The sequence below is a fragment of the Macrosteles quadrilineatus genome, unplaced genomic scaffold (assembly GCF_028750875.1).
Source record: "Macrosteles quadrilineatus isolate MER2022 unplaced genomic scaffold, UCM_ALF_1.0 Scaffold_2__2_contigs__length_208266976, whole genome shotgun sequence".
NCBI classification, from domain to species: domain Eukaryota; kingdom Metazoa; phylum Arthropoda; class Insecta; order Hemiptera; family Cicadellidae; genus Macrosteles; species Macrosteles quadrilineatus.
In genome coordinates this window covers 81,727,217-81,749,183 of record NW_026542595.1, presented here as the reverse complement: position 1 = coordinate 81,749,183, position 21,967 = coordinate 81,727,217, and the positions used below count along the sequence as shown (strand labels likewise).

General features: G+C 35.3%; 1 protein-coding gene across 1 annotated transcript; it reads right to left on the bottom strand.

Moving 5' to 3' along the window:
* Positions 1-1,416: 1,416 nt before the first annotated feature.
* On the bottom strand, positions 1,417-14,901 carry LOC128984491 (uncharacterized). Its single transcript, XM_054403820.1, has 4 exons — positions 14,724-14,901; positions 14,586-14,641; positions 6,249-6,521; positions 1,417-5,466 (listed from the first exon to the last, which is right to left on the bottom strand). Exons 1-4 carry the CDS (start codon positions 14,899-14,901, stop codon positions 1,417-1,419), a joined length of 4,557 nt encoding a protein of 1,518 aa, XP_054259795.1.
* Positions 14,902-21,967: the final 7,066 nt, after the last annotated feature.

Here is a 21,967-nt window from a genome sequence, read left to right as displayed (position 1 = left end):
TTGTTTCGTTCATTCTCTGTACGGTATTTGTTTACTTTAGATCTTGTTCATTCCTGATAGAAAACATTTCTTAATCATTTTAAACGGTAACGTTTTACGCTCTATAAATTGTCAAAAGCATACATTTTGACGACAATTGTAAAAACAGAAGGTTGCTACATAATAATACTTCGTTTGTTACAACAGAAAAAGCAATCTTTTGTTAGGAAGACTTTCACGTATCTTGTTTATGCAGTTCTCTCACGCATGTAAATAATGGTTGGTCTTGTAACTTAAACGTAATACACACTTTTCTGATACAATACTGTTTTACCATCGCTAAACAATAGTTAAAATAATAGATTGATGCTGAAATAAACTTCGGCGATGACGATTGTTGTATATTTATCAATATTGTGTTTATATTTTGCATTTTGAATTCTTTAGTGCTCTGGGCGTCACTTGGGAAAAGAATGCTTTTAAATGTATCTACTGTAAAGTAGTAAATTAGGAAAGAGTGATCTCTAAGTGTTTAACATTTATCAATAAGGGTTATATTACCTGTTTTCTGTCTCTGATCCTCGGTAGTTTTTTTATAATTATAAAAAAAATCAGTTTATCTGATTAAGGCTTGGTGGGTTTTTCTTTCCTATTTTTCTTTCATGAAGCTTAACACCTTGGCAATCCCCTGTGCTGGTCGGTGTCGTTGTTCGTTAGGTCTTCCGTAGTCGGGTTTTTGTGTAGATTCAATTTCATTTAACTGGCGTAATTGATCATCAAAGTCGCTGGGGGGTAAACTTGCCTAAAAATGTTCAAATGGACTGTATGTTGAAAGAGCAATATTAAAAACTTGTCACTAATTATTTAACAGATAATACTGTAATGAGATTGATGAGGTACCTTCCTTTTAACTGAAGTGTTGAGAAGACGAAGCCGGTAGACGTACACGAGTTTCTTCTGCTGGCCAGCTATTGCGTATTGCTCGTACACAGACCCGGACCGGCAGTAGTAGTGTTTCACTTCACAAATGTTCAATAGTTCACTTTTAATATGTGTCACTAATAATAATTAAATATACTTTGGGGTTAAGAGATGAGAGCAGCAATTGGGAGTTAATTGTGCCGGGGACATGTTAGTAGTTGCATGAATGCAAGAGAACTGGGGCGAGATTGGGGTTTCCAGACATCACGTGACAGGACAAAGGTTATTGTATGATATGAAACGTCTGGAAATATCTAGGTAGCGCTTGAATACGGAACATGCCGCCCGCCTTGAACCATACATGGTTCAAAACATTGAGAAAGTTACAAAGTGACACATAATGAATAAAGATTGACATTGAAATATAAGAAACATAGATTAAATATATATACATAACATTGAAATAGAAATATGTTTGAAAATTGAATAAACATTTTGTTTGGTCTGATAATGAGATCAGGGGAGCGGGTACACCTTGGTAGCTGGACGACAGAAGGTTCCCCGCTGAGTCTTGATGGTGACAACTCGGACGATGCCGTCTGATCCAGGCGAAGTCTTCACTATGCGTCCAAGAGGCCAAAGTAGTGGTGGTGTTCTAGGGTCCTGAATTATAACGAGATCACCCACTTCTAGATTCTTGTTGGGCTTTTCCCATTTCTTTCTTTGTTGTAGCTGATGTAAATATTCTTGATGCCAACGTTGCCAGAAGCGTTGATGTAGGGCTTGTACAGTTTGCCAATGGTTGAGACGATTTTCGGGAACCTCTTCAAGATTTGGTTCCGGTACTGCCACAAGAGAAGTGCCGATAAGAAAATGACCCGGAGTAAGGGCTGAGATGTCGGATGGATCTGCGGATAACGCTGTCAAAGGTCTCGAGTTTAGTACAGCCTCCACCTGTGTGGCGAGTGTTATTATTTCCATTAGTGTTAGAACTCTATCGCCTATGACTCTTTTCAGATGATATTTAGAACTTTTTATAGCACTCTCCCATAGGCCTCCTTGGTGGGGAGCGGCTGGTGGTTGAAAGTGGAAATTTATTGAATGATCTAACGCGAAGTTGTTAAGAGCATCTTTAGTGTTTGATTCCTTCATGAAATTCTGAAAAGTTTTCATGAGTTGCTTTGAGGCTCCAACATAGTTAGTTCCGCAATCTGAGTATAAGTGGGCACACAATCCACGACGAGAAACAAAACGTTTTAGTGCAGCTATGAAGGAGTCTACAGATAGGTCTGTTACAATTTCTAGGTGCACAGCTTTCGTAGCAAAACATACAAAGAGGCAGAGGTATGATTTTAACCGTTGAGCGTTCCTAGTTGAATGAACTTTAATGTCAAAATGTCCACTATAGTCCATGCCAGTGTGATAGAATGGCCTTACAGGTTTTAATCGAGTCTCAGGAAGATCTCCCATCAGTGGAGGTTTGTTTACAGGCTTAAGTCTGAAACATCTTTGACACTTGAAAATCACAGATCTTATCACGCTGCGGGCTGATAATATCCAAACCTCTTGAGACAGAATAGACTGCAGCAATTGAGGGCCTGCGTGTAGATGCTTTAGGTGATAATGCATAATCAACAGTTTGACAGCACAGTGAGATTTAGGTAACAAAACTGGATGTTTCGCATCTTGTGTAAGGTTGGAATGTTTCAACCTGCCGCCTACTCGCACTATTCCACTGTCATCAATATATGGGGATAAACGAGCAAGTTTTAAGCTGCATTGAGATCCCTTTTTGAGAGCAGAGATGTAATCCTTAAATGATGTATTTTGTATGAGTTTGAAAATTCTTAATTTCGCAGACGAAATTTCTTGGCAAGTAAGTCGTCCGATGCGGGAATCATTGGCTTGTAGATTATGAATGAATCGCAATATATATGCCATGACATTTACAAGTTTCCTGAAACATGAATATTTTTCCAGTATATCAAAATCAGTGAGTTTAATCTTCTCTGTGGTTGCTAGAACGTTTAGAGGATTTGGCCTTATTTCAAGAGTGTCATCATCAATAACAGGTGTGAATTTTGGCTTAGGCCAAGAATCTGACGATGACTGTAACCATTCCGGTCCATTCCACCATAAATGATGAGTCACAATTTGAGAGGGTGAAAGACCACGAGTGGCGCAATCTGCCGGGTTGTCTTGAGATTTGACATAATTCCATGAGTGAGGAGAGACCAATTCTTGGAGTTCTGAAATACGATTGGCAATGAAGACTTTCAAGCGGTATGGAAGAGTACGTATCCAGGTTAGGACAATTGTGGAGTCACACCAAGCATAGATTGATTCAATCTTCATATGAGCAGAGAGTATGTTTGAAGAATATTGAAGAAGTTTTCCCAGTAAGTGAGCGCCACAAAGTTCAAGCCGTGGCAGATAAATTCTTTTCAAAGGAGCGACTTTTGATTTAGAGACGATGAGATAGAGCCTTGTATTCTCTTGAGAGTCAGTGACACGAAGGTAGACAACAGCAGTGTAGCCTTTCTCTGAAGCATCGCTGAAGCCGTGGAGTTGCACAGCCGTATGCAGAGAAGTAGAAATGTAGCGTGGAATTCTTAATTCTTGAATTATTGGGAGTTCTTCTAAGAATGAATGCCACTTGGTTCTAACATCATTTGGAACAGGTTCATCCCAAGTTAGCCCTGTTGTCCAGAGATACTGAATAAGTGTTTTTGCCCAGAAAATTACGGGTGTAAGAAATCCTGGTAAATCGTACAGTTTAGCGATTGTAGATAATATTCTTCTCTTTGTAAGTATAGCACTTATTTCAACATCCTTAACCTTGTAAGAAAGCATGTCGGACTCTGGAGTCCATTTTAGACCTAGGACACTGAAGAAGGCTTCACTATTTTCAGTTAACTCCACTGGAGTCTCTTTGTGTTCAATTGGGACTTGGTCCAATAGTTGGGGTGCGTTGCTAATCCATTTTCGGAGTTCAAAACCTCCTCTAGAGAGCAAGTTCTTGAGTTCATTCTGTGCAGACAAAGCTTCATCAAGACTTTCTGCTCCAGCGATGATGTCGTCATAAAATATTGATTTAGTTAGAATCTCAGACGCCTTGGGGTATGAGTGACCCTCATCTTTGACCAATTGTTGTAATGTTCTGATCGCAATGAAGGGGGAACAGTTGAGACCGTAGGTGACGGTATTTAGCTTTAAGACTTGAAGGGATTCATCAGGGTTGGATCGCCAAAAGATTAACTGATATTTCTTGTCATCTTCAGCCACCAGAATCTGGCGATACATCTGTCGTATATCACAAGTGAACACAAACTTGTGACACCTAAAGTACAGCAAGACATCACTAATATCATTCTGCAACTTAGGGCCAGGCATGAGGATATCGTTTAGGGAGACGCCATTGTTTGTTTTGGAACTACCATCAAATACGACTCGTATTTTGGAATTAGGGGGATTCTCCTTAAATACTCCATGATGGGGTAAATAGTAACATTCACCAGAAATGGGTTGCTCACATGCACTCATGTGACCTGATTTGATGTAGTCATCCATAAATTCGGAGTATAAATCTTTGAATTCGGGCTGAGCAGCAAATTTTCTTTCCATCGCTTTAAGTCTAAGTTGAGCTGTACTACAAGATTCACCTAATAGTGGATGATTTGGTCTTTTCGGTAACTTAACAACATATCGACCAGAGTTATCACGTGTATGGGTTCTTTCAAAATGCTGTAAGCAGAGAACATCTTCTTCTGACTGAGTCTTGACACATGTCGGGGGTTCTTCGATTGACCAAAACCTTTGAAGTGAACTGTGAAGGTCTCCATCATGTGTAGTGAGAAAAGAAACAGTTTTTGGGATTGATAACTCAGATGTAGCAACAGGAGCTATGCCCATTACAACAAATCCGAATATAGTTCCTAAAACTTGGGGCAGGTTATGGCCTAAGAAGTGCTGCTCACCAGTCAGTGAGAGAGCGAATAAATCAGCTCCGATCAATAGATCAATTTCTCCAGGTTTGTCAAAACAGGGGTCTGCAAGAACAAAATCATTTAAAGATCCCTTCACTTGAGGTGAGACTGGGACCTGAGGCAGTGGTGAAGTGATACGATTCAAAACCAAGCATGGATGATGGTAGGCTAAGCGTTGACCATTAACTGCAGATATATCAATGTGCACTATTCCTCTAGAATGGATTAGTGAGCCAGAAATTCCTTGGATTTCATCATGTGCTCGAGTACGGGAGGCACTGATGAGCTGAACAGCTCTTTCAGATATCAATGTAAGTTGAGATGCAGAGTCGAGCACAGCACGGAGTACAGTTTGCTGACCATCTTTGGAAAACACCTGAACTAAACATGTTCCAAGTAAAATTGTTGTTTTAGTTGGGTTTAACTGGCTAGACAATCCTACAAGAGCACTTTTATTCACTGGTGCGGTGACATGGCTTTGGGGTGCGTTATTTGTAGGCGGCTTACCATATTTTTTTTCAAAAACCTTGGTTGGGTAACTTGGCTGCTGTTGTGTGGGAGTTGAGTCATTCGACACACTCTATGAGAAGGACAGTTATTAGTATCATGTAGATGGCCTAGGCAGTTGGCGCATAGATTATTTTTACAAGTGAATTCAACTCTATCACCTCTACTTTTAGCCTGAAAGGCTTGACACTTGTATATATTGTGATCGGATGCTTGACAAAACTTACAAGTGTTGGTCACTGTGACGAAAGCTGTTTTAGCTTGAGAGGAGTAAGGTTTACTATCTCGAAGAGGTTTAGGCCTATAACTATTAGATTGAGTCTTTTGCACTGAAGGGTATCTTGTGTTAGCTGAGGGACCAAGACCGATACTAGCTCCTTCTAATCGTTTAAATTCTCTTTCAAGGAATTGAATTAGATCATTTACTGCAGGTATGTCATTGTTTGTGATGCGAGAATCCTCAAAAGATTTTCTTAAATCAGTAGGTAACTTTTTCAAAAGCGTTAGGACAAGCAGAGTATTTTCAGCTGTTATGTCATGGTTGAGATTTTTCAAAACTTGAGTGTTCTCTTTATAAACTGTGAGAAAATGTTGGAGACTTTTGAGAGAACCACTACTTATGCATGGCAAATCAATGATTTTTGTAACAAGCTGAGTTACAACACGCCTTTTGTTATCATAGCGATCCTTAAGCAGCCTAAGTGCAACATCAAAGTTTTCTGCAGTTATGCTTAAGCTCTTTACTAAATCTAAGGGTTCACCACTTAAAGAACTAAGCAGATATTGGAACTTAGTCACAGGGGCCAATGTTTCATTCCTATTAATAGAAGCCTCAAAAATATTGTAGTAGCTAACCCATTCTTCGTAGTTACCGCTGAATTTGGGCAACTCAAATTTGGGCAGTCGTAGAGATGGTTGGGTGGGAGGTGTTACTTCTTTAGTTTTAGCAGGTAATACTATTTTCAAGTCACTGATCAGAGAAATGTACAAGTCCGAAATTTCATCTTGCATAGAGCATGCTTCAGTTTCGTCATAATCAGTACCAGGATCATCATAAACCACTTTATCGAATAAAGCTTTAAAATCAGAGAATAAACCTCTAACTTCATCATCATAGTTGTGTAAGCGCTGAATGGAAACAACATTTAATGATTGAGTTTCTGAGAGAGTAATTTGGGCTGACACAAACTTGCTTATTTTCTGAAGCCTATTTTTGACAAGTTTTGCCTTTTTCACTAGTGTAGAGAATCTCATTTTAACAGACCATTTATGTAATCAAAAGAGTAAGCTATAGGCCTAAGTTTATCATAAGTTTAGGCCTATGTAAAGATTCCCAACACCTAAATATCAAAATAACTCCAAGTCTTAGGCCTAACAATAATGCAAATTAATAGCTCAGAATAAATCAATTCATTTACATTCACTCTATAAGAAATAATGAATGTAAAATTATATTTCACTTTACCATCAGACCCAGGATAGACATAGTAAATAAAGGTAAAGTCTATTTAACACAAGTCATTTAATTTGAATCAGTATTTTCGCAGAATAAATTGAGTAGGGAAGTATTTATTATGAGCAATATCCTTAATGTAGACAAGAATCGATTCAACCACTAATATTTCGTTTAATATTCACACAAAACAATATTTTCCAAGATGTAAATAAATAAACTTGAAGGTTACGTTTGGCTGGAGTGTGTTTTATATTCAGTCAGCTGATTTCCTGTGCTTGAAACTGAGTTTTACATATGATCAATTTGAAGAAGCAATATCATTGGGCGATTTATTTTGTTTTACGAATCTCGACGCTCATTGGTTCTTGCGACGAGCAGACTGTAGGCAGAGCGCTCTAGTGGAGAAGTTCGCTACCAAGGTGCATCGCAAGGACAGAAAATATAAAATGGCTGACTTTCTGATAAGTGAAAATATGTTAGAAAATTAAGGACGAAACAAAGTGCAGACAAAAATTATTGTTAATGACAATAATTGATATGGTGAATTGATTGAGAAACTTAGAGAAAATATTAAATATCCTAACTAATTCCTGATTTCAAATAACTAGTTGAAAGGAAATATGACGTGATTCATGTAGCAGTGGGAGGACATGAACATGAAACTAACATGAAATATTCACGTCTGAGATGGCACAGGGGAATGAAATAAAATATTATTTATTCACCAAAAATAGTAATGGAGAATACAAATACTGCTCTAATTATTTAGAGAAGTGACACTTTTAAGAGTTTAGTTGTACAATTTTAACAGTTACAGTAGCTAGGCTAATAAAAGCACAATATATTATTAATGATAAGATTTTCGTCCGACTCGACAGGACCAGCGGATGGGGGGTAAACTTGCCTAAAAATGTTCAAATGGACTGTATGTTGAAAGAGCAATATTAAAAACTTGTCACTAATTATTTAACAGATAATACTGTAATGAGATTGATGAGGTACCTTCCTTTTAACTGAAGTGTTGAGAAGACGAAGCCGGTAGACGTACACGAGTTTCTTCTGCTGGCCAGCTATTGCGTATTGCTCGTACACAGACCCGGACCGGCAGTACCTTATTACCTTATTACCGATTCTTCATCTTTTACCCCATGGGGGATTGATGGCGTCATTAAAAAATATATAAACTCACTTATTTACACATATATACAATTAAAACTAAGGCTGTGGACAGGCATACTTCAGCCTAGGCCTAATAGAGGGTCTTCAAAGTACTCCTTCAGCGAGTAGTAGGCTTTGTCTTTGAGATACGCTGTAACCATCTTAAGGAGTTTCCTTTTTTCAAGGTGCAGGATGGAGTTTGGCAACTTATTGTATATATTTATTGCATAGTAGTAGTAGTGTTTCACTTCACAAATGTTCAATAGTTCACTTTTAATATGTGTCACTAATAATAATTAAATATACTTTGGGGTTAAGAGATGAGAGCAGCAATTGGGAGTTAATTGTGCCGGGGACATGTTAGTAGTTGCATGAATGCAAGAGAACTGGGGCGAGATTGGGGTTTCCAGACATCACGTGACAGGACAAAGGTTATTGTATGATATGAAACGTCTGGAAATATCTAGGTAGCGCTTGAATACGGAACAGTCGCCATTACTCTTTTTACCAGTATCATTGAATACTTCCTGAGGAGTTTCTTGAGGAGCGTCTGCGGATAGAAGCTCTCCATATTGATCTTCTAAAGATACATTAGTGGGACTCCTAAAAAGACATTATTATTGTCTTCGTCCAATATTTGTTGTATTACACTACTACTGTAAATGTAATTAGTGCATTATGTTTGAATAAATATTAAGGAATATGTATCTTGAAAAATTGATACAAACTACGTAAAATTAATACAGGTTTATAAACTAAATTTTATGGCTATTTTTCAGTTTATATGAACTATCAATTTTATGATTCATATATACCTATGTAAATTATATAGGTATATAATTTAATGTTATACTCATAGGTATACTTACCTATATTTTATAATATCCCTTGGATGAAGAGTTAGTTTATTCCATTAAAGAAAATCACTGAATTGTCAGTTCCTTTAAGATATGATCTAAGTAAACTAATTGAGCCTTTTGATAAACTAGTTAACTACTTTAGGCAAACTTTGGAGGGATGGAATATTGATAAAAACAAGAATATATAATTGCAAAAATCCTATGTCACATTGAAACATGATTTTCACACGTTTAGAAAATGTATATTAACACTCCAAAAATAAAAATAAGTTGTTAATGGAAGAACTGATTGAAGCTGATAACAATGACTTATCAATAACCAATGATAATCTGACAGAATCTGTGAACAAAAACTGTGAATATCTGACCGGGCAAGAATTTAACACCTAGTCCATATGTAAGGACTGTGCTAAAGGATATGTGAACAGAAAGTTAAGAATATAGTAAAATCATCATTGATGAGTTATAGATGTTACTATAATATTTTTCAGACATCATTTTATTATTCGTTTTAAGCAGTATCTGCCAACGAAGCAAGAAAACCTTAAAGAAGTTGTTATCTTCAAGTTGGTAAAATTTCAATATCACGTTAAAACCAAACACGTTGGCTCCATTGACATAAAGGACAAACGTTTTTCCAAAATTCCTGATGTTTCAGTCATTTATAAAACTCAAACTGTCATCATAAATTAAAATATTAACAAAAAGTGTGAGAGACAATCTTACATCATTTTTATAGAACAGAAAACTAATTAACCACTTAATTCTACGACTGTTTTTATTTACGGAGTCTCTTATTTTTATGAATGGATTTACAATCTGTAAATGTTCAAATTTAATTTTCTTTTAAGTTGTGTACAATTTAATTTCACGTAGGCCTACATAGTACTAGGTGATTCTTGATATTTTGGGGGCGTAATCGTACTGTATAATATGGGCCAAATATAACAAAGATCTTTTAAAGTTTAAATAATCTTGCGAGTAAAAGCACAGTTCCATTAGTTTGGCTTTGTTTTCAAGTTGGATCTCCTGAACCCATTAACAGACATTACGACTCTTCCAGGCTCATCTGAGATAAAGCTAACATTTGCTAAAATTATTATCTCTAGTTCTATGATGTGAGACTTAAACCCATGCAACTGATGCATGATACATCGTCTCGATATTACGCTAAATTGAGAATAATCTTTATACCGTTTAAGCTTCCTCTTTTTGACATACTTTGATGTGTACAAACCAGGTTGGATGACCATATCTTTATAATTTAGATGGATATTTTCCATTGAAGTTTTTTGTATTTGTTTTCTTAATCAATAAATCAATAAAACATCACACTCAAATATGTAAGTTGCCTGTACATTAATCAAAACTGTCCTCAAAATACTAAGTGTGGCGCAAAGTGTCTCATTCTAATTTGCCCATCAAATCTTTTAAAGTTTCATTGTTATACAACTAACTTACACAGACAGAACAAACAACTGTATACAGGCAAATTTACACCTAAGATCTTTGCTTTTAATAACAGCATCATAATTTAAACGTTTACGTCCAACTTTTTACGGTTAGTTATATTGTTAATAAACGATGGGTTACTGTAGTAACCAATCCCTGATGTTGTGTCGTGCCATAAAATATATTTTTCTGTTCAGGGATTCTTTATCCATAATTCAGATGTCAGTTGTATACCCAGATTACCAGCAATGCTCTCCTCAGGGACGTGCAGGTGTTCTCTGTGGATTAGCTGTCCCTATGTGTGATATCGACCATGTCCATCAATGCTGCATTACGCTGTAATATTTATACAGGGTGATTGTTACTCATTATACAAGTACAAAGTAAATGCAGTGTAATGGTGCATATAAAAGGTTCCAAGTCTAAAAATTAGCTTCCCAAAGAATTATTTTATAATTTTCAAAAATAGCTATGTTTTTAAACTTAGTACACCTATTTCTCAATTACCTATGAATGTCATTTTCATGTTCTACATTAAATTTTGAATAAGAATAATAGAAAATTACGGAGTATCAGTTTTAAAAACTCTATTGTAAATAGATTAAAAGATAAAAATTAAAATGTTTTATAAAATTAATAAAAAACAAAGGGGTATTGTATTTGTTCACACCCTGTATACAAGAAAGTGTCCAAATATGTTAAAAATGGCCCATTTTATAAGCTTTTCAACAACATTCTACACCATTGAACTTTATGTCTGCTTATGTACGCTTTAGTTGTTTGAATACTACAAAACATGGTGTCTTTAACATTTAAAACATAAAAAGTCGGCATGTATTAAGCAAAAGTTGTATTTTTGTTTCAGCTTGAACAGTAAAAACAGTAAAAAAGTTCCCTGTTTTCTTGTATTCAAACCGCTAAAACTAACAAAAGAATATCTAAACCTCAATAATGCTCAAAGAAATAGAAATATCAAATGAGAGCATGGGTGGTCCATCAGAAGTATTTTATTTATTGAATGTTTTATTTGCCTTCACTATCAGATTCTTATTGACTTAGTTGTGCATGATGACGCTAATAGACGATGCAAACCGTATAGGAGAATGCATTTATACTCAATCTTAAAAGTTTAAAATAAACTAGATATTTGATATCTCGTGTTTAATAATTTATTCTCTTGTAACAATTTATAGTGATTTTCGTTGAGCGCCGGCAAACCATAGCTATTAAAATACATTATTTTACAGTAGTTTCGATCACGAAACCTACATCATGTTTGGATATACATTGAAGAGGTATGAAACCCGCTACCACATATGTTACGCTAGTTTAGTATTGGAATAAAAATACCTTTTACTGACGTTGATATTCTAGAAAGATTGAATGCCTCCACACAGAGGCATCACAGTCATTAATCAAAGGTTCCTTTATAAAGAGTTTTCATTATAGAACAGCCTATGCCAAGTCACACTTCAACTGACTGTTCAATGAGCAATAACTGTTCTCAGAAACATAAATTGTTCACTGTCTTTATCAGTCATATTTATGTTTGAATTATAGTTTGTACGTGGTTTAACCTTCTATTACAAGAAAATATGGACTAATTTTATGGTTTAAATTAAAAATAATCTTACTAGTTAATTTTAGTTTGTTATTTACTCCTGTGTAAACTATCTGCTATTTAACCAAATAAATGAATCAATCCCCAACGAGATGTTCACCTACGTTTAGCTTTTCACTAATTATAAACCCTTCTTTAAAAAAAATTGGATCACACCCAACGTAAATAGAATAATGAAACAAATGGATTCTATGGATACAACCGAAATAAGAAATTATGTCGTATTTATTATTATTGAAGATGACAATATAACTAGTATAACCGGTAAATCTATCTACTCAAGACTAAACATAAGTATTTTGAAAATTGATTTTTTACTGGAGTTAAGTAGAGTAGCCTATATTCTAAGCAGTACCTGTCCACTAGGCAAGAAAACCTTAAAAATTTGTTATCTTCTTTTATTCAGTTTGGTAAAATACTGTTTATAGTTAAATATCACGTTAAAACGAAACATGTTGGCTCCATTGACATAAAAAAACAAAAGTATCAATTATTACTAGTTGACTTTAATTAACAATAAATTTAAATGTGTGGAATACAATACCACGCATTAAACTTGCAAAATGAAGATCACAGATTTATATTCTAGATGATTTTGATAAATTCAATGATTCTTTTTTTTATGGAAGATCACAGATTTTATTTAAGGTTATATAACAAACAACTAGCTTGCAATTCTAAACCAAGCACATAAAAAAGATATTTTAAGATTTTGACATTAATTTAGATGGTGAAAATGTCAATGATAATAACCGGTCAATATATTCATAGGTACAGTGGTGGTTAATTGAGACTTACAAGGAGATTGCAGTAATCTTTACTTTCATTAATTCTCTTCTCAGGTCTTGTACGAGCTTGCAGGGAAGTTTTCCTCAATGAATGATTCTTTTTTGTTACCATTTATTTCTCTATTTTCGTCTGGTAAAAGTTGGTCAATTTTCAGTCGTAGGTAACGTTGGTGTGCCAAATACATTTTAATGTGATTTTTACTTCTATCAAAGTAAGAAATTATTATTAAAAATTGCAAGAAGCCACATAAAAGGGTTTCATTGAATCAGCAAAAACATCAGAAAAAATCTGAAAAAAATTGTTTACAAATAAGTGCTACGAATCTTACTAAGCTGACTAATCTAATTGACTGTTAGGTAATAAGTGTTGTTCTTGGTTTAGATTTTTGTTACTGACAAAACAAACTAAACCTTTATTTCCCTTTATCAAATTTAAGAGAAACAATACATATTTTGGATTGCTGGACCATTTTTTTATAAATACCTGGTACAATTAGTTTAAAAATGGGGGATGAATAGTTATTTGAGTTATAAATGGAATAGGGTCATTAGGGTTAAACCCAAATAACATGCATTTGATATAGGAAAATTATGTTTTTACTTGTTTGCACTAAAACGAAAAGAAATACTTTAATACTTAATACTTTCTTAGTAAATGGCGACCCTACAAAGTAGGTATTTTAAGCCAAGTATGAATGGAGATGAGTTTGGGATGAGTGGCGGGATCTTGTAGTCTTGTTAGTGACTAAGGCCGACATTCCTTAGACACAGCTGTTAATTAATAGCCCATACAGCTAATGGCAACTAAGGGACCTACTGTTTATAGTGGAATCCGAACCACATTTTTGCTTTGGTATAAACGAATTGGTCTAATTATCAGGATAGTACTGCGGATAGTCGTAGTACTCACTCGTGCGAACGTTAATCCACACCAGGGAGTATCGCATCTACATACGAAGTAAGTGTAAATTTCAAAGTTGTTAAGAATTACAAATCCCATAAAATTATGTGCCACTTGACATATTTTGCTATTAAAAATTTTTTTATGTGCATTTTATTTTTTTTTGTTTCTATTATAAAAAAAAACTTTACTTGTAGCATATCAAAGTGAAGCTAACGAGTAAGAAAATTCAACCGGAGAAGGGCTAAGTGCATTGGTATAGGAAACATAAAATAAAAAGCATAGAACTCCATAGCAAAAATCTTTTTGTTTTGTATAGGTTGATTAGTGACTGGATTGTGTTTTGGGATACAGAAATGGTATCCTTCCTGACCTTGCTAAAAGATCATAGTATACTGTAAGGCATCGTAAAATCTGTGTGTCTCAGAAACCCTTACCAGTGTTTCGTCTAGTTTACGCAAGACAATGTCTCTACTTAGAATTTCATCATTGACAACTACAGCAGCTACTTCGTTTGTCGTTGGGGCATTACCACCTCTCATGTTCACCTGGAGGACGCTTATAAGCTCGAATTACTACCTTGAGGTCCTCCTCTTGCTACTGCTCCATAGCTACTTTAAAGGTGTCGATGAGTTGATTGTGAGTGTGAAGTAAATTTTTGTACAATATCATATGATAAACCTGAAATTACTTCTTGACGTCTGGCAGATTCTAAGGTTTCATCTCCTATGAAATAAACTTGTAAACATTTGTGTTGCTGGTCAGGAGCTGGCAATAAAGATCCAAGTAAACGTAGTAGGAAAGTTGTGTGAAATTGTCGGACCAGAAGTTCCGAGTGACGTCATTTGGAAACAGGAATTATACTGTCGCGTCTTCTTAAAAATGATATTGATGGCGTAGTTTCTCCTATCAAAAGGGTTCTGGTGGCTCGTCAATAGTTGGAAGTCTTACTTTACCTGAAGCGCAGAAAAGTCCAGCACTTTCCCCTTTCTACTGTAAGGCACCACAATGTCTGCAACATATATTCATGCTCCCAAGTTGAAGCAGACCACGACTCTGATGGGGAATATCTGTATTATATTAAAAACATATACCTCTAAAAGGATCCCAGTTCATGCGCAGAAAACGTGCTCGTTCTTCCCTTCTGCATTTTAAATCATTTTCACATTCCACTAATTTCTGGTTCGCTCTTCGGTTCACATGTCTTTCATTATCATTAGAAAGACGAACTTCACGCTGAGCAGGCGTTTCGTCAGCACTTGAAGCAGTCATCCTATATGCATTTGCCACTTGTCGGGCCTCACGCTGAGCAGGCGTTTCCTGAGCACGCGAAGCAGCTGTCTTATCTGCATCTGCTGTTTGTCGGGCCTCACGCTGAGCAGGCGTTTCCTGAGCACGCGAAGCAGCTGTCTTATCTGCATCTGCTGTTTGTCGGGCCTCACGCTGAGCAGGCGTTTCCTGAGCACGCGAAGCAGCTGTCTTATCTGCATCTGCTGTTTGTCGGGCCTCACGCTGAGCAGGCGTTTCCTGAGCACGCGAAGCAGCTGTCTTATCTGCATCTGCTGTTTGTCGGGCCTCACGCTGAGCAGGCGTTTCCTGAGCACGCGAAGCAGCTGTCTTATCTGCATCTGCTGTTTGTCGGGCCTCACGCTGAGCAGACGTTTCCTGAGCACGCGAAGCAGCTGTCTTATCTGCATCTGCTGTTTGTCGGGCCTCACGCTGAGCAGGCGTTTCAGCAGCTCGCCGTGAAGCAGTTGTTATTGTGCTTGTCAGCAAGCCTGCTTCTCGTACTTCTATTGTTTCATTTCGTCGTCGAAACTCTGCAACTCTTCTGGCATTTTTAGATTTTTGAGATAAGTTACTTTTTTCTCCTTGACATTAGGCATATTTAAGTGTTAAATGTTCCTCATATTCACCTACGTGAAAATGTACTAATAAATATATCAATTTAAGAGTTGGTTATAGTAAAAATAGTAAACTTTAAATCAAAATGCAATTTCATAAAGAAACACAAACATTCGTCATAAAGACACTGCAGGATCATATCAACTAAGCTAACAATAATAACATCTAACAGCTGTGATTATTAAAGACAGTTGCAGAGGACAAACATGACAAAATATAAGTCAAATGTGTGTATACAATAAAACCCTCTTTGGCTTAGGTTAAATAGGTTTGTAGCAAATCACATACAGGGCAGGGTGTTCATTTGAAAACTTTCCATATCTGTTGTGTGCAACGTTAAGGCTTTTAACACTTGTTTGTTCTCATTTCCCCCTAATTTGGACATGCCAAATCCAATAAAATTATTTTCAATTTCGAAAAATGCCCCAATTTGGGGGTAGCGGTGCTTTTCGAAAAATCTTCTAATGTAAACATGGGTTGTGTGATACCTAATTTAAAGGTCTAATCGCCCCGACTATTTTGGTGCAAAAAATGTAATTATCTTAAACCGTATTTACAGGGCGGGTCAAAACGTTTTAAAAAAGGACTTTGAAGTTAAGTACCGTATTACCCAAACTACTGATTGGAACAGCGCCAAATTTCTTTCCAAGCTTATTCTTGATCTACTCTTTAAGATAACTTGTAATAAAAGCATTTGCCATGTTATTTTCTAATAAAAAATAAAAAAATCTCAAATTTTTCGAAATTGAAAATAATTTTATTGGATTTGGCATGTCCAAATTAGGGGGGAATGAGAACAAACAAGTGTTAAAAGCCTTACCTTTGCACACAACAGATATGGAAAGTTTTCAAATGAACACCCTGTATAAATAATACCCCCGCCGCAGCAAACCTGCCGACTAAGCGAATTTCCATTTGTCTGAATTGATTTTCAGTTAAATATATTTTTATAACATTAGGTTTAACGAGTACCTAGGTTTGCTGCTACAAAGAAACTAATAAAGTGTGTTTTTGAGTAAAATATTGATAGCTTAGTACAAAATAAATAAATTTGCCAAGTTTGATCAAAATATATCCATAAACAAGCAAACTACAACATTTGACAATATTCTCCATAAGAATAACATGGGAATTTTAAATTTACAATTTTTTTAATTTTTTTCGTTACTAATAATTGAACAAAAATACTTTTATATACTAAATTATTTGTTTTTTTAAGCTCTTTAAAAAGGTCTAAAGAGAAATCGGGAAATTTTGTGTTTTGAGGGTCAAAAGTGAGAAAAACCAATTTTTACCCCATAAAACCCCCCGTAAAGCCCCGTTCCCATGGTCCGATCGTGCTGGTTCGCGAACTCATTCAAGTTTATCCCGCTTTACACCTTTAAACCAAATTTCATCAAAATCGGACAAAAATTACTCAAGTTATCGCGTTCACGGACGTATATATATATATATATATATATATAAGTCTATATATATATATATATATATATATATATATATATATATATACATATATAAAAATTTGAACGAATGGTGTTTTTGGCCTCTGGGGACATCAAAATGAAAAAGTAAATCGGTCCCGGGTCTAGGTGTTACCGTGCCACCTACGGTAATAGCTACTTCCCTATAGGGAAATTCGCTAAAAACACATCCTACCTGTCTAAATGAAAACAAATCTAATAGCAAGTGCAAGTTAATAAATTAATTATTTAAAATGGGACAAATAATATGACCAGGCACTGTAATCAAACATGGATCACCAGCCACACTCACAGATCGTCATCATAAAAGGTTCAGATATCACAATAGTTTTACAAAACAATGTTTTACCTAACCCGCCATGTTAAACTTCCCTATCCGAAGCGTGATGTATACAACTTCTTCACTTCACGAGTGATGTAAAGTTTTAAAAAAACTCGGTGAGGTAATGAAACCCATTTAAATAACGTTGAGTGGTTAACTTAAAAAATATAACGTTACGGAGCAGACTACGTTCAACGCTAGAAATCAGCTGTGCGCTTGAATTTTATTGTTTTGATTTGAAGAATTTTCCTAACATAGCTTTTGTTTGTAAATGAAAGTTACTGTTATAAGATGAGTGAAATGGATAAAATCTTGTACGTTACACGTTACGCAAGAGCTTGTTACACCACTTAGGAGAATTATGCAACTCGCTTCCGCTCTTTGCACAACATTCACCTGCGTGATGTAAAATCGCTCTTACTACACTTTTAATGTAATTAGCTGTTATATGTTGGTTTTATTTAGCTTTTTACCAGCCTTTAACAGACAAAGATAGTACAACATAGATTTTAAGTAATTTATTTATTAATGTTAACAAAAATAGTGGGTTAAGTATAATTTTTTCATAAGTAGTAAATGAATCAAATGTTTTGGGTGTTTACCTAGCTTTATTTATTTTCAATACCGGTACAAAATTTATTCAGCTGAAAATAGAAAGTGAAAATGATATAATGTGTTTTTTATTTACCAAATATGTACTCCTTACATGGACAAATGCTAGTATTTTTCAAATTTACCCCAGACAAATTGGTTCCAATAGTCGGCGTTTACCGTATTTTTTATTATTTTTTTTTTAATTAGTCCGGACTTTGTAAGGAAGTCATTTACTTGATAATAGTAGTTGTGGTTTCTTTTCAATTGAATTTCCTTGGATGATTTATCAAGTGCCGAACAAAAGCTCTTGATTTATTTAACTACTTCGGGTACGGTCAATAGTTCCGCTGACTTAGGACACTTAACTTCTAAGATGTCTTCTTCTCCCACCACACCGTCTGGAGAAGCTGCTAGGAAGTCAAGCGTTTTATCAATAAATTAACCACAAGGAATTACTTTAGTGCCATGTTTTTCTTCAAAACACTGTAAAGCAGCGGATTCATTAAGCTCACCATACATCATTGCATCTTTTGAAACTTTAGTGTAGAGCAAATGTTTAACAACAGGTGCCTACAACGATTTAGATCTTCGCTTTGATTTAGATCCGAAATTTAAAGCAGTCAGTCGAACTTTTCTTTCTTCAAGCCAACTACTATTTTCTCGTTTTCCACGGGTGGCAACTTTAATCAACGATTTTTCCTCGTCGTTTAAGACGACTTCAAAATATCTGATTTTTCTTCCTCCAACTCATCATCTACAAGTCAAGCCTTAGGCAGAAGCTACCATAATTTTTAGTACCTGACATTTCCTTCTCAGTTTTTTCTTGTAACCGTGCTTTTGTGTTTACTCTCCTCCCTTTTCTTCGTCAAAGCCCTTCTACATGTCATGAGCCGTTTTGTTCACCGCAATCCTATTTTCTTTACCAGAAGAGCGGGACTCCTTTTGGACCGTAATGAAAGTTAAATTTGGTAAATGAGCTAGTTGTCAGTTTTACTGGAAAACAAATTTAATATAGGATGATAGATATGTTATAGTCATATTAAATACGTTTTACTTTTCAAGACAAACATAAAATGAACTATGTGATTTTTACATTCTTCCGACTCATATCATATAGGACCGGATAACTACGCACTAAATCGATGAGCTTTTCGTCTTGTTCCAAAGAAAATATCTTGACTCCATACTGTAAATGAACACTCTACCTAACTAATTTTTCACACCGACTTAAAGCACAATTAAAAACAGTGTTATAGCTCAAAACAAAATGAGGATCCTCAAGAGTCCTACACTTGTCCACTCGGCTTGCATGCCAGAAATGACTAGGGTCATTTTCAGCTTACCACGCTTAGGACTCACGTCTGACAGATGGCGGGAAAACTCGTGTCCGGCGTGATCGCTCGTGCTTAGAAACCGCACCCATATAAAAGCATGGGCATGGGAAAGCATTACTGGTACTCATTCTCTGGTTATGACACAACCTCCGCCTTCAAAGGTAAGAGTAAGAAGTTGATGTGGGAATCATGGCAAGCATTTCAAGACATCACTGATACATTTTTGAGTTTGTCAACACATCCACTCTGCTGACCGCTGACTCTGAACACTTCAAGAAACTGGAACAACTAAACTGTTTTATATACTATAAAACCACTCCTATCAGCAGTATCGAACATATAAGATAGGTGCTTTTCTGTCAAAAGAATAGAGTGATTGACTAACTTCCATCGACTGAATATGCTCTACTACAACATATAAAAAGGGCAATTTATTAAGCGGGTATTTGGACGACCAGCACACAAACACAGCAAGTGATTCCTTCTTGGCAGAATTTTGCTTAGAAGAAGATAACAGGCACATGGAAACCAGTATGGATGACAATTCCTCCAGTTTCCCAGTCATGCAGTGAATTGATCAAATGTTCCTGCAAAGGAAACTGCAAGAACTGCAAGTATGTCAAAGCCAATATAGACTTTTGACCACTTTGCAAGTCCAAGTGTAATTTTCAATTGTTTTATTATAAGTGTACTTTGTATTAAAATCAATTTATTTTTTCTCAATAGGGGACTCTTGCTAGCGTTATAATTAGTGTTTATATATTACTTCAGTAAGTTATATGTATGTATTTTCCTATGTTTATTACGTAGCTGATGCTGTACCCGTCGTTGGCGCGTATGATTAAATAAACATCAACTAATAACATTGTCATTTATGTAGTAAATATGTCTTCAAAACAAATCTTTCTTACATAAGAATTACATTGGAAATTTGAAGACCAATCGAGGGGAGGCCTACAGGCATTTCGGGATGCAAATAGATGTAAATGCTGACATATGATAGTAACAAACTCCATACGAAATTGAAAGTCAATTGGTTTCACCATTTTTCGCAATATTTGTCGACCATTTTGGATTTTGGTGCCGTGTATAGAATAAAAAAAAAATTAAATGGGCTTCTAGGCTAAACTTTATTACTATACCATAAGATACCTTCATACCAAATTTAATTCTTTTATCCGCCAGGTAACGGTAATTACACTAAGCCACCTTGACTACTTTTACTATTACTGATAGTTAAAAAAGACATTAATTTTCATGTTTTACGGATTGAATAACAAGTGAATCATAAAGTTACTATGAGAACAAGTAACAAGAACAAGTTTTTGAGAACAAGTCTTAAAATCATATAAGGCATAAGATTATGGTATTATAAATAAGTTATGGGATGTATTTGAATTTTCCACGCTGTGTTTGGACTGCGCCATTTCTAAAATCTCGTGTTCGAACGTCCTATTAACTTCTACAGGCTCTTTGAGGCCGAGCCTCCAAGCTATAGCCCTCCCCACGAGGAAGGGAAAAGGTGGTATTTAATAATATAATTAGCCTCTTAATAACTAAAGGAGGTGCTTATATTTTTATATAGGATATCTGTATTAAATTAAAGAACATAAATGGTAAATGAGATTTGTTTTATTACTAAACGTTTAACTGCTTTTCTCAGATTCTTTTTTTTTCGCATAAAAAGACGTAATTATTATTTTACTCCACTCCTTACAGTTGGTCAATGTTTTTTCTTACTTAGTGTTATTTAATAATACTAGTGCACCTGTTGCCCGAATTCGAGCAATTGCAAAATAATAAAGGCGTTTTTTTTAAAGAATAACAGTCACAATTTCCTTTGACTTAAAAGAGTCAACGCAAAGATAATGTAATCAATCAGATAATGTAACTCCAGTTATCGAAACTGGAAACTAACTCACTCTGAAAACGAACGCTCACTCCACTCCATCTATCGAAACTGAAAACAAACTCACTCTGAAAACGAACACTCTTGTGTGTGTCATGTGTTTACTATGAACAGCTGTAATTATTACAAATTATTCGTCTATTTATGTAAACAAAATATTTTCTTCATAAGAAATACATTGAGATTTTGATGGCCTGTGGGGCAAAGCCCGAAGACTTTTATTACATGAATTTGTGAAAGGGGGCGTCTACACAAAAAATACTTAATTTTGACACCTCGTTTGTAAAAATCCGTCAATTATTAACGGAGGAGTAGTGTTTCGTAGAAATTACCTTCACGTATTATATATAAGGATAATTAACCTCTTAATAACTAAAGGAGGTGCTTATATTTTTATATAGGATATCTGTATTAAATTAAAGAACATAATTGGTGAATGAGATTTGTTTTATTATTAAACTTTTAACTGCTTTTCTCAGATTCTTTTTTTCGCATAAAAAGACGTAATTATTATTTTACTCCACTCCTTACAGTTAGTCAATGGTTTTTCTTACTTAGTGTTATTTAATAATATAATTAGCCTCTTAATAAGTAAAGGAAGTGCTTTGGTAATAGATTAAAATGTAAGAGGAAACAGCGAAAATTTCCTTGATAGGAAATTGAATGTTATCTCGCTCAGAAACGGAGGAAAATTAAGATTGATTTACTGATTACAACATTAATATCTCCACGTCAATCAATTAGAATGTTCTCTTAGCGAATTTCCGTATAGGGAAGTAGCTATTACCGT

Coding starts and splice junctions, on each gene's coding strand:
- LOC128984491 (XM_054403820.1), bottom strand. CDS start 14,901: ATGACTGCTTCAAGTGCTGACGAAACGCCTGCTCAGCGTGAAGTTCGT. Junction 14,642..14,723: donor GAACTGGGATCCTTTTAGAG/GTATATGTTTTT, acceptor TATATGTTGCAG/ACATTGTGGTGCCTTACAGT. Junction 6,522..14,585: donor TGGACTTTTCTGCGCTTCAG/GTAAAGTAAGAC, acceptor GTTTCCATTCAG/CGCTTACACAACTATGATGA.